The 17204-nt window shown below is 44.6% G+C and overlaps 1 protein-coding gene across 4 annotated transcripts in view; it reads right to left on the bottom strand.

Annotated features, from left to right (window-relative positions):
- The window catches only part of ETV1 (ETS variant transcription factor 1), an 87439-nt gene that overhangs the window by 10271 nt on the left and 59964 nt on the right, over positions 1-17204 (bottom strand). For all 4 annotated transcript variants that reach the window (XM_056857691.1, XM_056857689.1, XM_056857688.1 and 1 more), the window contains one exon: positions 75-155. In XM_056857691.1, the coding sequence (XP_056713669.1) occupies positions 75-155 (81 nt within the window). The remainder of the gene's footprint in view (positions 1-74; positions 156-17204) is intronic.

Here is a 17204-nt window from a genome sequence, read left to right as displayed (position 1 = left end):
AGCAGCACCACATTCATCTTTGTACTATGTCAATAACAATTCAACTTTTAGGCAGAGAGAAAATAGAAACACACACACACACTTAACTTCTGTCCTGTTTTGATGAGCCAGGAAGCCTTCTTGCCTCATGTAAATGGAATGGCAGCTAGGCACTTCTGGAAAAAGAAGACCATGCTCATTAGAAGGTGGTTTGGAACTGCATAGGCTAAGAGCAAGGCGGGCTAAAGAAAAAAAATAGTAGTAGAAAAGACCAAAGTAACAGGGGTAGGGACCAACTGTCAACAGTCAGAATAGCATTTGCAAGGAAAACAAAAAAAGGAAACAACGTCACCAACAACAATGTTGTCCAACACAAACCACTGAAACAAAACCTTTGTTCCCGTAATAATTAAGAACATTCAGAAGTACAAACACAGCAACTAAGGCTTATTTCTCTAAATTGGTGCACAGAACATTTGATATAATAATAATTCTTGTTGACGCCTACTGAATAAAGACTTGGCTGACACCATCCATTCTTACCGCTTATATTAAAGAAAAAATAAACTATGCAACAGAAAACAGAGTTGCACTTACCTGTAACTGCTGTTCATTGATGTCTTCGGTGCAGACACACATGTGGGACTGCGCCTGCGCGCAGGCCTGCCGCCGGAAAAAATTCAATAGCCTTAGTCCTCCACCGGGGATGCCCCTCCCTCACAGGCGGGGCCGGCCTTCGCGCCGTGCAGCCCGCATGCTACTGGGCGGGGCATCCCCTTCCCTCCTCAGTTCCTTCTCCGCCGCCGACCAAGACTGGAATACACGAACCAGCTATAACTTAATCCCTTCATTTAATAATTTGTTTCTCTTCTTTTCTTTTCTTTTTTTTTTTTTTAGGTCGACAGCGGGGTCGGAAGGGAGGGATGTGTGTCTGCACCGAAGACATCAATGAACAGCAGTTACAGGTAAGTGCAACTCTGTTTTCATCTTCTGTCTTCGGTGCAGCCCCACATGTGGGATATTAGCAAGCTTACCCAGTAGGTGGTGGGGTCGACTCAGGAAAAAAGGGTCTGCAGAACTGCTCTACCCACTGCTGCATCCTTCCTGGCCTGCAGGTCCAGAGCGTAGTGCTTCACAAAGGTGTCTTCCGAAGACCACGTCGCCGCTCTGCAGATGTCGCCCACAGGAACTTTTCTATGGAGAGCAGCAGAAGAACCCTGCGCCCTGGTGGAATGCGCCCTAATGCCCAAGGGGCATGTCACCTTCGCCTGTTTATAGGCTATTCTAACCGCCGTGACCACCCACCTCGCTATAGATTGGGCTGAGGCGGCTTTACCTTTCTTGGGACCCTGATAGCATACAAACAGGGACTTGGACCTTCTAAACTGTTTGGTACGGTCAATGTAATAAAGGAGAGCCCTTTTTACATCAAGGGTATGTAGCGTCCTCTCTGCTTGAGAGGAAGGATTGGGGAAAAACACTGGTAGAACTAAATCTTGAGCTAGGTGAAAGGAAGAGATCACCTTGGGTTTAAATCTAAAACTAGGGTGGAGGACCACCCTTTCATTATAAACCCTGAGGAAGGGGCTATCAATACGAAGGGCTGCCAGCTCCCCTACTCTCCTAGTTGATGTCACAGCCACCAGGAAGGCTATTTTAGCCGACAAAAACGACAGGTGTACCTGAGCTAAAGGCTCAAAGGGTGCTAGCATCAGTTTGGCTAGGACCAGGGAGAGTGACCATTGGGGCGTTAGTATAGGAGTAGGAGGAAATAAATTATTAAGACCCTTCAGAAAGCGTTTTGCAAGGGGATGGGAGAAAACTGTATAACCCTCCACCTTATCGTGGAAGGCTGAAATCGCAGCCAAATGTACCCTTATGGATGAGACTGCCAGTCCCCTCTTGGTTAATTCCAACAAATAATCCAAGATCTTAGGAACAGGGCAGGTAAAGGGAGAAAAACTTTCCTGATCCGCCCAGGCTAAAAATCTATCCCACTTCCTGTCATACGAATAACGAGTCGAGGGCCTTCTAGCTTGCAAAAGGACCTCCTGAACCGGCTGTGAACAACCCACTAATGAGAGGGAAGGATTCTCCACGCCATGAGGTGTAGTCTCTGTACATCGTGATGGGCCAGTTCCCCCCAGCGAAGTAGGTTCGGGTGGTCTGGAAGTGGCTTGTAATTCCCCCCCGCCAGGTGTGTAAGAAGGGTGAACCATATCTGTCTCGGCCATCGGGGTGCTATGAGAATGCAGTCGGTGTTGTCTGCAGCTATTTTCCCCAGAACTCGGGCAAGCAGGGGGAATGGGGGGAAGGCGTAAAACAGGCGGTTCCACCAAATGAGCTGGAAGGCGTCTCCCAGGGACAAGGGGTCGCTCCCCGCGAGAGAGCAGAATTCTACCGCTTTCTTGTTGCCCCTGGTCGCAAACAGGTCTATCTGAGGAGTGCCCCATTCTTGGAAAATGGGGAGGATAAACTGATCCTGTAGTTCCCATTCGTGGTTTGTGGTAAAAACCCTGCTCAAGGAATCCGCCCAGGTGTTGTGGATCCCCGCTATATGCATGGCACGTAGGTCTATGTTGTGTCTCCCAGCTATTGCCCAGATCCTCTGGGCTTCCCTGGAGAGAGGAATGGAACCTGTGCCCCCCTGTTTGTTTACATAAAACACTGTGCAGGAGTTGTCCGATTGTAAAAGTGTTCTCGAGTTCTGGAGGATATCTGAGAATGAGGTAAGAACATAACGCACAGCTCTCAGTTCTAGAAAATTAATGTGCATAGACAACTCACTAGGAGACCATCTATCCTGAACATAGTGACTCCCGCAATGACCACCCCAACCTTCCATAGAGGCGTCTGTGGTGACTGTAAAACTTGGAGTCCAAAACCCCAGAGGGATCCCTTTAAGAAGATTAGGCTCAGAGAGCCACCATTGTAGTGATCGCAGAATAGGCCTAGGGATAGACAGTCTATACCACTTGGAGTGGCGAGAGCAGTCGTAGGACCTAATGAACCAATTTTGCAGTTCCCTCATCTTAAGCCTGGCTAGAGGGGTCACTGCAGTGGTCGATGCCATTAGGCCTAATAATCTCTGTATAGAGACTACTGGTTGGTGTCTATATCTCATAAAAAGATGGACTAGCCTCTTAATGGAGGACACCCTCTCAGTGGGGAGGAATGCCCGACCTGCTGTGGAATCTAACACGGCACCAATAAACTGAGCTCTGGGAGAAGGGCTTAATTTAGACTTTTTCAAGTTGACCATCAGTCCCAACTTTGAACAGGTAGAGAGAACCAGCTGCAAATTGACGGAGAGAGACTCAGGGCTAGAAGCCGTGAGCAGCCAATCGTCAAGGTAGGGATAAATCGTGCATCCCTGGTCTCTGAGGAAGGACATAACTACCGCCATGCATTTCGTAAATACTCTGGGGGCCGTGGCAAGGCCGAAAGGGAGGACAGAATATTGAAAAAATTCAGACCCATAACGAAACATTAAGAAGTGTCGATGTTCAGGGTGGATGGAAATATGGAAGTAAGCGTCCTTCAGGTCCAAAACTGCGAACCATGTATGAGGTGAAATAAGTTCCATCACAGAGGGTAGGGAAACCATTCTGAACTTGGAAACTCGTAAATATTTATTCAAAAATCTAAGATCAATAATGGGTCTAGAGCCCCCATCCTTCTTATCAACCATAAAGATACGAGAAAAGAATCCCAAACATGGGAGGTTAACTTTTTCAACAGCACCCTTCAGGAGAAGTTCACCTAGTTGGGGTGCAAATTCTGGGAGTGGGTTGTCTGCCGCAGAACTGGCAGAGAAACAAGTAGGGATGGATTTAAACTCCAGGTGGTAACCCTGGGAAATAACCCTGAGAACCCAGGTATCAGCGCAGATAGCTTGCCAGGCCTCAGAAAACTTAGCCAACCTATTCATGAACGGTAGTCCCTCCTCTGAGGGTTGCGGAAATAGTCAGAACTTTTGTGAGGGTTGTCTCTGATCCTTGTTCTGGGGGTTAGGGTGAGAGCGTTGCTTGAAACCGTGTTTTGGTCTAGGTTGCTGATGTTGGAATTTATCCTGTGGAGGATACGGGTGAAATCTTTGAAATCTCTGGTATCTGTTGAAGGATGGGCCGAAAGATTGTTGACGATATTGAGGTTTGTCCCTCTGTTGTTGGTGAAAAGGAGGAGCTACCCCTAGAGAACGGGCGGTCTGGCGGTCCTTCTTGAGATTCGTGAGAAATTCTGTGGTAGATGAAGCAAACAGGGTATCGCCTTCAAATGGGAGATCCTCGATAAGTGATCTCGTGTCCAACGGAAGGGCAGTAGAGCGAAGCCAAGAGTGGCGACGTAGGGTGATTGCTGAAGCCATCGTTCTAGCTGCACTAGCTGCAGCATGTTTGCCTGCGTTGATCTGCTGTCTCGATAAGCGAGTGGCCTCTGCTTGGATAAGACGCATGGCATTCTTAGACTCCTCTGGAAGCAGGTCAATATGGGGGGCAGCCTTCTCCCACAAAAAAAGCTGGTACCCCCCCATGATGGTTTGATAGTTGGATATACGGAAACTCAGGGCAGAGGAGGTGTATGTCCGTCTGCCCAGCTGATCGAGTCGTTTACTCTCCTTGTCGGCAGGGGTTGAATGTGGTCCCTGGCGCTGCCGAGATTGCATCTCCGTGGTCACTATGGAGGAGGGCGGAGGGTGGATTGTGAGGAATTCAGCCGACTCAGATTTTGTCCTATACAGGTTTTCCACCTTCTTGGAAGAGGCTGGTAAGGAAGCAGGTTTCTTCCAGAGAGATGTGGCTATCTCTGAGAGGCCCTCCAGTATGGGGAAGGCAGCAATGCCCGGTGTATCGGGGTAGAGACGACTAAGGATCTTGTCCTTAGGCCTATTGTCCGTTGTGGAGATATTAATGTCCAATGCTTCAGCCATCCTTATCATTTGCTCCGTCCGGAGCCTGAGATCTTCAGATGGTGAAATAGCCTCTGTGTCCCCTACCAGTTCATCTGGTGAGGGTTCTGATACATCCTCAGAGCTTTCATCCCTTGACTCTGTTTCCTCCAGTTCGGATTCCGGTCTAGGAGTGCGCTGAGTCAGAGGGGTAAATGGAGAGGGTAATTGAGGTGTATGAAGGACCACCGGTTCGCCTCTGATGGAAAGCCGTCTGAAGCGGCAGAATTCGATCCAGTCCTTGACCAACTCTGGGGAGATTGTGGGCCCAGAGGTGGAGGGAGCTGGTTGGAAAATTTGTTGTGGTACCGAGGGGGTCGGTACCATAGAGGCTGGGTCTAGCGGGTCTGGATCCGTAATCAAGAGAGGGTCCTCGAGGGGATCCAAGTCTGCTTCAGAGAAGGAGTGGAACGGCGAGTCCAGGTGAGGCGAGGGCGTCCTCGGTACCGAAGGTGGTACCGAGGGCGGTGCCGATGGTGGTACCGAGGGCGGTGCCGATGGTGGTACCGAGGGCGGTACCGGGATGGAGACGTCCGGTGCCAGGGGTCTTGGTGTCTCCGCAGGCCTCTTATACACTGGATGGCCGGAGCTAGACGGCCTGTCAAGATGTTTCGTCTTGCGTTTGTGCTTCTTATGGCTCCGGGACGGATCCGAGGAGGTCGGATCCGAGGGTCTCGGTGTCGAACTGGTACCAGGGATCGGTACCGATCTAGTCGACTGCGTGTCTCCCGGGGTCCTAGAACCCGTCGAAGGGGAGGGAGCCGAGAGAGCCTTTTTCCACAATTCGGCGCTCAGCCGGTGCGCGCGAGCATTGCGAGACCGGGTAGAGAAGCCTTGGCATATGGAGCATTTAGACACGTTGTGACCTTCGCCTAAGCAAGTTAAGCAGAGTTCATGTTGATCTGAGTGCGGTATCTTGGCCGGGCACTTCTTACAGATCTTAAAGGGGGCCTTAGAGGCCATCACGTATTCAGCTTATTTGTTAACGTCCTTTAGTTACTTATTTTATTTTTAAGTTTCTTTCTTCTTATCTTTTTTTTTTTTTTTTTTTGTAGGAAAGAGAAGGAGGGCCGGGCGCGGCCCACAGAACTTACGAACTCGGAGAGGTAAGGCAAGGAGCTCCAATCCAGGCGGCGGCAAAAAAGGAACTGAGGAGGGAAGGGGATGCCCCGCCCAGTAGCATGCGGGCTGCACGGCGCGAAGGCCGGCCCCGCCTGTGAGGGAGGGGCATCCCCGGTGGAGGACTAAGGCTATTGAATTTTTTCCGGCGGCAGGCCTGCGCGCAGGCGCAGTCCCACATGTGGGGCTGCACCGAAGACAGAAGATGAAATAAAATGATCAAGGACAAAGTCAGAAGACTCGATATTTCCATTGAACATTGTGAGATACAAAGGGGATAGAACTCTGTATACCACTCTTGGAAGAAGGGCAAGATAAAATGCAAATAAATAAATTGGAGGGGGAACACATGCCATTCACTCATAGTGTACCTTCTGCAATAAGTGGTCAACGGATATGTCATGGTTTAGAACAAAGACAGAGTGTTTGTGAGTGGAATAGCACTTCTCTAGAGAAAGCTATTTGTACCTCTTGTGAACAGGTTAGTGGAAATCAACACCCTATATATAATATTCTAAATTATGACCACATTTTAATTCTCCAAACTACTTGTTTTACTCATTAAAATTGCATTAATTGTGTACAGTTCCAACAACTATTACATGCTTTAACAACTATGTACATGGACATATTTTGTTCTCTTAATTTCCCCCCCTAATTGCTAATACAGAGGATACAATCTTAGGCTTGTTAAAACATGGTTCAATATGTCATCACAATGAGCTTGTCAATAAAATCCTGAAGAGCCTCAACACAAAAATTTGAAAAGATATGAGGAGGAGCAAACAGTTTCATCAAGGTTTTCAGAATGCAATCCTGAATTTTACTGTTCACTGGCTAGTGATGAGTATCAAGGACTTGGAAGGAGAAGAAAATGAGATTTTACACTGAATTCGCCAAGCAAGCACAGGCAGAGATAGCAATAAGGGTTCATCTATTTGTAATCTCTTTCCACAAACCTTTACTGTTCTTTTTCACTATGAAGTGTACTTGTCACATTGGACCTACAATATTTCAAGGCTGTTAAAAATAATTATTTTTAAAAATCATACTCGGTAGAACTAGATGTGATGCTTGACACCGGGCTACCGCCAAAGCCTAGAGCACTACGTCAAGTACTTCTCTCACTGTTCATAATTTCAAGTAAATGTACCAGTGCTGTGTCATTGCCGCATTGTGGATGTTTTCTTCACCACAACTCTAGACTATTGCCAATAGCAACAGAGGTAAGTTTGCTTGAATATCATGTAGAAGAGGAAGAAGAGAACTTGCTGAGTATCATATCTAGTTCAGTTCTCAGACCTGCAGCTTTTCAGATAGCGTTGATTTCTATCTGTACAAAATTAATTGGATTTTCAAATAAGCAAGACAAGAGGAAAAAGAGAGCGAGACAGAGAATGTTAAGAATACCATTTCACCCCAACCTCATTGCTTATATTCATGTCTTAAATCATATATACGCAGTCAGATTTGGCCATTTTAAAGTACTGGAGAAAACCTGCTAGAAGGTAAAAATAATGGTCAGACAAACTAGCCAGTGATGAGAATTCAATTGGATATATTAAGGTGAATGCCTACTTCCATTAGAAGCAAAAACTATTAGCTTACGGCATGTGCACTTTGACATTTACTTTTATATTTTTATCCATTCCAAAATGTAGAGTTGCTATTTTATTTGCCCCAAAGCATTCTTCTTACAACTCAAGAGTTTTTCTCTCTCTCTAACCACAGACTGCAGCCACCCTCTTTTCCTCTCTCAATCTGGTTACTGCACAGTAGTCTCTGCATTTTGTAGGACAAGCTTACTTTTCTGCCATAAGTCTGTACTCCTGTCTATTTAGTACATTTTTCTCCCGCCTCCTTCCAAGGAGCTGAGGACAGTGTACATTGGCCTCCCCTCCTCCATTGTACCCTGATAACAATCTTGTAAGGTAGGTTAGGCTAAGAGAATATGACTGGCCCAAAGTCACTCAGCAAGCTCCATGGCAGAGCGGGGATGCAAATTCAGGTCTCCCGCATCTAGCCCAATACTTTACTACACCAAGCTGGTTCTCTCTGCACCCTCACAATGTTTTCTTTTTTGCCTCTACAGTTCATTCTGCTCCCCAGCCTGTTGTGTTCTTCTTTCTCACCACATCTACATTCTCTCCACTGGGAAGGGTCTGTGGCTCAGTGGCAGAGCATCTGCTTGGCATGCAGAAGGTCTCAGGTTCAATCCTCGGCATCTCCAGTTAAAGGGACTAGGCAAGTAGGTGATGGGAAAGACCTCTGCCTGAGACCCTGTAGAGCCGCTGCCAGTCTGAGCAGACAATACTGACTTTGATGGACCAAGGGTCTGATTCCATATAAGGCAGCTTCTCGTATGTTAATGTGTTCTTTTTTTTCTCCAGCGTTTCTTTTAATACCCCCTCCTCTCTGGCTCTTCCTTGTTGAGCTCAGTGCTAACAGCACACAACGTTTTCACTCTCCCAGCAGTTCATACACTAAGGGAGTCTGCAAGGGGGGCACTGCAGCAGGATGGCTGACTGCAGAGAAGAAAAACTGGCCCCAATTCCGCCATGCACATCTGAAGCCAATGGAAGGATGCAAATGCAGTTCATTTAGTACCCCATTCTCACCCCACTATTGATAGTGAAGAAGATGAAGAAGAGTTGGGTTTTATATGCTGTCTTTCTCTACCACTTAAGGAAGAATCAAACTGGCTTACAATCACCTTCCCTTCCCCTCCCCACAACAGACACCCTGTGAGGTAGGTGAGGATGAGAGAGCTCTAAGAGAGCTGTGACTAGCCCACGGTCACCCAGCTGGCTTCATGTGTAGGAGTGGGGAAACCAACTCGGTTCACCAGATTAGCGTCTGCCCCTCATGTGGAGGAGTGGGGAATCAAACCCAGTTCTCCAGCTTAGAGTCCACCGCTCCAAACCACTGCTCTCAACTACTATACCATAGTCCAAATGTAAAAGCATACGCAAGAGTATATGCATTCCTTTGTCTTCAAAATCCAGTGATTCCAGAGAGGAAAATATGTTTGTTAGAGAGAGAGGAAGGACAGGGTCACAAAAAAGGAGACTCCAAATGCCATTTTCCCCAGGACCTACAAACAGCCAAGGAAGAGAGACACAACCAGTCCTGTGGCTTCTGTCTTTCCCATTCCTAGCTTGTTTTATGTGCTTGCTATAACCACTGTGAAGCACCAGCTCTCCACAATGCCCTCTCACCTTCTACCAACCTCTGGAGATACTCGTGCATTGCTATGTTAATTGTAATTCCCATCCCAAAGTCTTTAAAAACAAAACTTGCATTTACCCATATTAGCTACAGCGTAACTATATGATTAAACAGTCCACAGAGGACTGAAAGAAAAATACGGCTGAGCAGACTTTGTTCTTTGCTCAGTAACTAAAGTGCTATTGGTTAATTTATGACTATCAGAATGGGTCAAACTCTAATCAAATTGTAGAAACATTTCCAAAGTGATTATTCAATCAAATGACTAACATGGTTAATTAGGAGCCATAAACATTGCTCTGAAGTTCATCAAAGTAATGACTTGCCCAGAAAAAAAATTACTGCCAATTAAATTGCCTGCTGCTTTCATTTCTACCTTATCTAATAAAAAGGCCAACCGATGAAATTTAGCATTGCAGGTTTAAATTGTGCTAAATGCTTGACTAAGGCCCAGAAGTATTTTAACTAGCTGACTGAGGTTACATTTTGAAGCAGTAGATAAATATCAGCGACTATATATTTTCTTCCAATTTCAAGATGGCCCTTCAAAACCAAACACCATATAGTCACACTTAGGTATGAATCTATATAGCAAAGAGACAAATGAGTCTGTAGGCTTCGCTGGTCAAAGTGCCTCATGCCAGTGCCTAGCTGCCCATTTACCCATCCTCTGCATTCATCTCTCCTGGGAAGACTGGGTGATAGGGTTGCCAACTGCCAGGTAGTAGCAGGAGATCTCCTGCTAATTCAACTGATCTCCAGCCAATAGAGATCAGATCACCTGGAGAAAAATGGCCTCTTTGGCAATTGAACTCTATGGCATTGAAGTCCCTCCCCTCCCCAAACCCCGCCCTCTTCAGGCTCCACCCCAAAATCTCCTGCTGGTTGAGAAGAGGGACCAGGCTACCCTACTGGGTGAGCTGCCATCCATCCAGACATTAATAGGTTAATTCCAAGGCAGAGAAGCCCCTTGGAAAACTCCTCCTTTCAGGGCATAACTGAGCTGTAACCAGTTGCACATAGTCACAAGCAGATAAAATCAATGAGTTTTAAATGGTAAGAGGGGACAAAATGCTGTTTCAAATATACAGGGGACAGCTGGCCTTCAGGGTACTTTTATAACAAAGGTAGAGAAAGGAGGTGCAAGGGACAACACAGAGGTGAAGAACAAGCAAGCAAAGAAACTGCAGAAGCCCCAATCCATCTTTTTCAATGTCCCCTATATTCTAGACCAGGGTTTCTTAAACTTTTCCCACTTGCGACCCCCTTTTGCCCAAGAAATTTTTACGCCACCCCGGATATATAGGTATATAAAATAGGTATACAAAGCAAAATTTACTGATAACAAATCCTAAAGAAATTAATTTTAAAACAAATATTTGGTATACGTATAATTTTACCATTTATTAAAGCTGAAAGCAAATTAGCATACCAATTTGCATACTGCTGACAAATTTTTCGCAACCCCCACATTCAGTTAAGTGCCGTCAAGTTGCTTCCGACTCATGGCGACCCTATGAATCAGTGTCCTCCAAAATGTCCTGTCTTTGACAGCCTTGCTCAGATCTTGCAAATTGAGGGCTGTGGCTTCCTTTATTGAGTCAGTCCATCTTTTTTGGGTCTTCCTCTTTTCCTGCTGCCCTCAACTTTTCCTAGCATGACTGTCTTTTCTAGTTACTCTTGTCTTCTCATAATGTGACCATAATACGATAGCTTCAGTTTAGTCATTTTAGCTTCTAGGGTCAGTTCAGGCTTGATTTGATCTATAACCCTCTGATTTTTTTTTTTTTTGGCAGTCCAGGGTATCCCTAACACTCTCCTCCAACACCACATTTCAAAGGAATCTACTTTCTTCTTATCTGCTTTTTTCAATGTCCAGTTTTCACACCCATACATAGTAATAGGGAATACAATGGCATGAATTAACTTAATCTTGGTGACTGATGCTAGTTCCACACACCTGGCAACCACAAACTCTGCGAGTGGACACATTCCACAAGAAACACCTGGTACCTCCTGTATGGTGCCCAAAAGAAGATGAACCAGAACTTCTTTCATCTATGCTGGCACGGAGCCCACCTCCTGGAGGAACTGAGTCTGAGGGCCCGGCTGAGACCAGCCAACATACTTAGCCCACTCCACCCCCAATTCCTGGTCATGACTAATTCCTCATCGGCGCTAGCACCTTTCTCTTCAGGGATATTCTCTGGTGGTGGAGCAAGCATATGTGCCACCTTGGCACAGCCATTTGGGCAGTTTAGAGAATTGGCAGGACTTGCCCACAGAGTGCAGGATTCTGTTGCATATCTCAGTGGGGGACCTAGTCTTGCCCTCTGCCTGCTGCCTTTACTTCCAAATGTTGAGGGCATTAATTAAAAACAAAAAAAAAGAATGATCCTTGCTGTTACAGGTGAGGGAAACTGGACGAGAGAGCAAGCAGCATATTCAGAGAGCAGAATTACAGACAACACCCATTGCTAAGATGTCTTTAGTGGAGCAGTTGTGGTATATAGCTTTTGCTTTAACTGCAAATTGCAAAAGCTAGATGCAAAAATTACACAGAATGAAATATACGGCTCGTGCTAGGCAGAGCTGAACCACGGCAGCCTTCCAGGCCATAAACTTGCAAGTTTAAGAAGCAATCTTGCATTTAGGGAGCATATAAAAATGGGAGATACAGCAGATCAGTTATAACCTTGCTTTTCACTAAGTAGACAGGTGCAAGTCCTGAACAGCAGCAAGTCCTGACAAGTTAAAAAAAACTGGGGGTGCTGGAGCAAACTGGGCCCCTCTCTATGGCTATACTAAATGACTCTTACCTCCATATCACTAGAATCAGTATGGTGTTCTTGTTTGAACTGGGACTCAGGAGACACTACTGGTTCAGGTTCCTATTGTGCCATGAAACTTAGGGGGGTATCCTTGAGCCTGTTCCATCTCCCAGTGTAATGAACCTCAGGAGGGTTCAGGATAAAACAGGAGGAGGGGACCCTGCATGCCACCCTGAGCTACTTAGAGGAAGAGCAGGATTAGAAAGTAAATAAAGAAACCAGATTGTTAAGAACAGGCTGGGTCATTGTTGTGCAAAGTCCACAAAGCAATGTTATTTGGACAAACAGTATCCTATCGACAGGGGCCAGAAAGATCAAATCCATAGAAAGATTGCCATCACGGTCTAATCTTTATTACTGGTTGTCCTCAGAGCTGGACAAGGAGGAGGCCACAATACTTCCAAGCAAGATGTTCTTGAAAATATTCTATTTCCATCTCTCACAATAATGATAAACCCTTCACATCACACCATTATTTATATGGAGAAGAGTTATACTGGAGAATAATGCAATTTAGGCCACTGACCTCCTTAGCATCAACAGCTAAAAAAAGTTAAAGGGAAAAATCTATAGGATTATTTTATCAATGAAATAGTTTATTGACTCTAAATTGTATCACCTTTTAACTGCAAACCTGTTTTGGCAGATGTTTGTAAAGATAATTTGCCTATTGTATCAATGGCTGTTATTTTACCCACTGTTCTTGCACAGTTTGTCTGCTTACTCCATTTATTCCAAAGCTCTCTAAAGTACATGTACACATACCTCCCTCATAAGTAGGGAACATCCTACTTATTTTACTAAAGAAATAACATCTTTTTACACAGAAGTGCTCAAAGTAAGGCATCCTACCAAGGAAATAGGAACAAAATTAAATGCTAAAGCAGTACCATTCTTTACACAGTGGGCGAAACACAGGATTGCCAACCTTCAGGTGCACCCTGGAGATCTCCCGGAATTATAACTGTTTTCCAGATAAGAGATCACTTCACCGGGAGATAATGGCTGCTTTGGAGAGATTACTCTATGGCATTATACCCTGCTGAGGTCTCTACCCTCCCCAAACTCCGCTTCTCTCAGCTCCATCCCCCAAATCTCTAGGAATTTCCCTCCTTGGAGCTGGCAACCCTAGTGAAACAGGCAATATGTTTTAGTTCATTGTGACTTTTGATTCACTATGAAATATAAATTAATGAAAGCTCCCAGCACCAGAGAAATTGAACTATTTTGTAGAAGAAACCCTTTGGATTGAAAGTATTTCTCAGACATCTCAGTAGTCTTGTGTTGCTCGCCAGTGCTTTTATTCTCATATTGCAAACCAGAAGGCAGGGGAAGCTGAGGCAGGTGTATCTAAATCCATCTACTGAGTTTATAGCTATGATCTGAAATGGTGATTTCCTGACTTGTACTTTTGGCCAGTCTGTTACATTGGATCTGAGGCAGAGAGGCCCACATATATGGGGCAGGCCCCACATATATGTTAAATTCACCAAGAAGCCCATCAAGATAAGAGCTAACAACATTTGCTATCTTTAAAAGCATTTACCTACCCAAGTCCTCTGAGCCCTTTCTGCCTATATTCCAAATACTTGGGCAGGGACATCAATACTGCATTGAAGGAGGATGGGGGTGGGGGAGAAATGTCCCCATTAAATTAAATATTAACATTAATTCAGAGCAACAGAAACAATGCATTACAACAGATGCCAATAAATGCAAAAGCCAGGCTTCTTAGAAAGAGAACTTAATCCCTACCTCTCATCTGGCAACAACCTATAAATTGTAATCTAATTTGGCTAAAGCAATTCCAAAAGAAACCAAAACACATGCAAAAGAAAAGCCACAGTTTTCTTCCCTGAAACACACCAGATTGCTTTCTATAGCGAACTGCTGGTTTACTCTGGCAGCGTCCTGACATCCGGTTTTCAGAAAACACATTAGGCAACAACAGCCTCCCTTCAACAAAAGATTACTTTGGGGTTGTGGTTGTCAGCAGAACCCAAACAGAAAAAAGATGCGTACATTGTTGTTTTTTTAATGTGAAATCCTGTCTGATGGTGGCTATTTTTAAAAATTTCTTACATGTCACATTTGTTCCTGTCGTTCGGGATTACTTTTTAAACGGTTTTGTAGTTTAAGCTTGCTCTTTACAAGGAAAATACAAAACAGGGTTTCTTCCTCCTCTCTACCCCCCCCCCCTTTCCAGGCTTTGGCTGCAAAGAACAACATCTGTGCTGCTTTCTTTAGCCCTCCATCCCGTCCTCCGCCTGTAAAATTTAAGTTCTACAAACACTGCCTGGCTGAAGTGACATATTTGAATGGAATTCAGACCAACCAGTTCCTGTTTATGTTTCTGATTGGAGAAAGCAGCCTTCTCATTCACTATACATTAGAAACACTCCAAGGCCATAAAGGGTGTCAAGTTACATGCGGAGGAGGCCAGCGAACATTAATCATTACTCGAGCAAAAGCGGCAGCTGATGGAACACTACACCCTTCGGCTTTGTATAAATGGACATTCCAATGTGCGTGTGTGCACTTTTCCTTCCCCCCCCCTTCTGCGTCCATTTTTATGAATGAAACTCCAGGCTGCACAGAGTCCATTCATATAAAAGCTTTGCTTACTGGGTTGGGTCTCGAGGGACCGAGTCAGTCCTGGGCAAGGCTGATGTGATTGGTTTAAGACAAGCTTCAGCCTTCCATTATGGATTTAAAATGCAGCCGGTGTCCATTTGACCTGCGTTAATGCACACAGAGTAAATCCAGACTGTATCCTCAATTCTCAAATCAAATCATTAGCCAGGGCCACTTACTGTAACTGTAGTAGATTCAGAGGATATTTAGCCATTTCTTTAAAATAAAAAGGGGGGGGAGCAAGAGTTTTATAGCTATTGCCTGTTAGAAATGATATAGCACTCTCTACAGGAGAACAAGGGATTTTATGGGATTATAAATCTCAAAAAGAAAAACATAACAACTTTGGTAACTTTAAAAAACAAACTTTGTGCAAAGATGGACCTCTGTGTGTGTGTGTGTGTGTGTGTGTGTGTGTGTGTGTGTTTAAAAAAGAGCCGGCTGCTCAGAAAAGCTGACCCAAGCCGTTTCAAAACTCCCAAAGTTCTCACCATTACTACCATGGTCATCTAATTTTGGAAGGTCATTTTAGCAATGAGTTGCCCTGCTGTTTACACTATCTAGTTTCCAGAATGAGTTTGCCTCAAAATGCTTCTGGCAGAGCCCCCAAGGCTACAGCCTCGGGTACTATATCAGTGCATTGTCACTGAAATTTATAGATTCCATGATCACACATTTTCCACAAGTTTCATTCATCCGAGGTTCTGAGACTACAAGGTTATGGCCCTCAACGCCTGAGGCATGACTTCTTAGGCAGGTGCAGGCAGTTCCTATGAGATTTCCAAGTTCCTCTGAGAGCCCATCTCCAACTCAATTTTCTGTTGATTTGGCCAAGTAATTTACAGCTGTGTGGGCTGAAAGCCAACTGGGTGTCCTCAGTTTTGTTTTTCTTCTCTGTTTCCCTCTCATTAAACTTAAAGCAATTCAAAGGCACCTGTCAGCCTTTTCATTAGCCTCTACTTCAGGCCAGGGAGAAAGGTGTGTGTGTGTGTGTGTGTGTGTGTGTGTGTGTGTGTGTGTGTGTGTGTGTGTGTATAAAGTGTCTTCAAGTCGCAGACGACTTATGGTGACCCCTTTGGGGTTGTCATGACAAGAGACTAACAGAGGTGGTTTGCCAGTGCCTTCCTCTGCACAGCAACCCTGGTATTCCTTGGTGGTCTCCCATTCAAATACTAACCAAGGCCAACCCTGCTTAGCTTCTGAGATCTGACGAGATCAGGATAGCCTGGGCCATCCAGGTCAGGGTGAGAAAGGGGGTATAGGCACCAAATCTATGAGACTGCCAAATGAAAAATTTCCATTCAAGGAATGGTTACAAAACAGAATGAAATCTTAAGAGCTTGATAAAACAAAATTCTTTATAGAAACCATGGACCAGTTGGAAAACATAATGGTCAACAACACGGTTGTGGTAATAAAAGGGAAGCCTGAGATCAAAACTCAAAAGAAACATTTAGGAGAGATATTGATAAAGACTCATGTTCTCATGTGTTAAGACAGCTGCTGTCATTGCTATCTGAAGCAAACAGGTAACATTTTTTTTGTCCGGCAGAAACAGCTGCAAGTAATAACCATGAATTGTGTTAAGTGGAATATGTTGCATACTTGACCCTATGACTCTTAATGGCAAGTAAAATGGTACAGCCCAACTGTGCACTCTTCCTGTTGAACCACTGGCACAACAAAGGTTGTTTCCATATTACTGGGCAGTTATGAGACTGTCTAGACGGGCTGTCTTGTTTAAAATTCCCGTTAAGCACATTAGTATGAATGAGAAAGAAACTGGAAATCTCAATATTAACCACTAACCCAAAGAAATGGATTATAGCAGTGAAGACAGTCTTATGAAAGATGCATAAGGTATCTACAGGAATCTATACTAAGATCACCTCTTCCCTAAAATTAACATACCCAGTCAAAGGGAGAAGAAAATGTAAGCTAGATATTAAGATCTATTTCTTCATTAAAATATTCTTTTACGCAGTGGAATGACATTTCAAAAAGGAACGCACTTATAAAAGCATTTATTTAAGCTTTGTAACATATGAAAAAGGAACAGTACAAGTAACCAACATAACAAAGATCACAGCTGCCCCAAGAAACCTATAAAAAGACATAAATGTGAAGGGAGTCTATAACTATTTCTTCCTCCCTCTCTGAATTTGCAACCAAGAAAGAATATTCAAGCCACAACACACTTCTTTATCTCTGAACACATAGCCAGCTGGCAAGATAAGAAACTTTCACACAAGCTGGCATTTCAACTACAATGGAAACATTTCAGAACCAGCAGTGTCCCCAGCAAAGGTTCTCAATGTTTTCTCCTTCCTAGCCTCAACTACCCTGGTGAATCTGAGGCATTTTGCAGATTTTGATGGGAGTTTGCAGCATTAAACAGTTTAGAGTATAGAAACAATGTTTAAGACTAAGATATGCTTGACATCAGAATGGCCTACCCAAAGACCACC

Source organism: Euleptes europaea, chromosome 11, assembly GCF_029931775.1.
Source record: "Euleptes europaea isolate rEulEur1 chromosome 11, rEulEur1.hap1, whole genome shotgun sequence".
NCBI classification, from domain to species: Eukaryota; Metazoa; Chordata; class Lepidosauria; order Squamata; family Sphaerodactylidae; genus Euleptes; species Euleptes europaea.
This window is presented reverse-complemented; position numbering and strand designations above follow the sequence as displayed.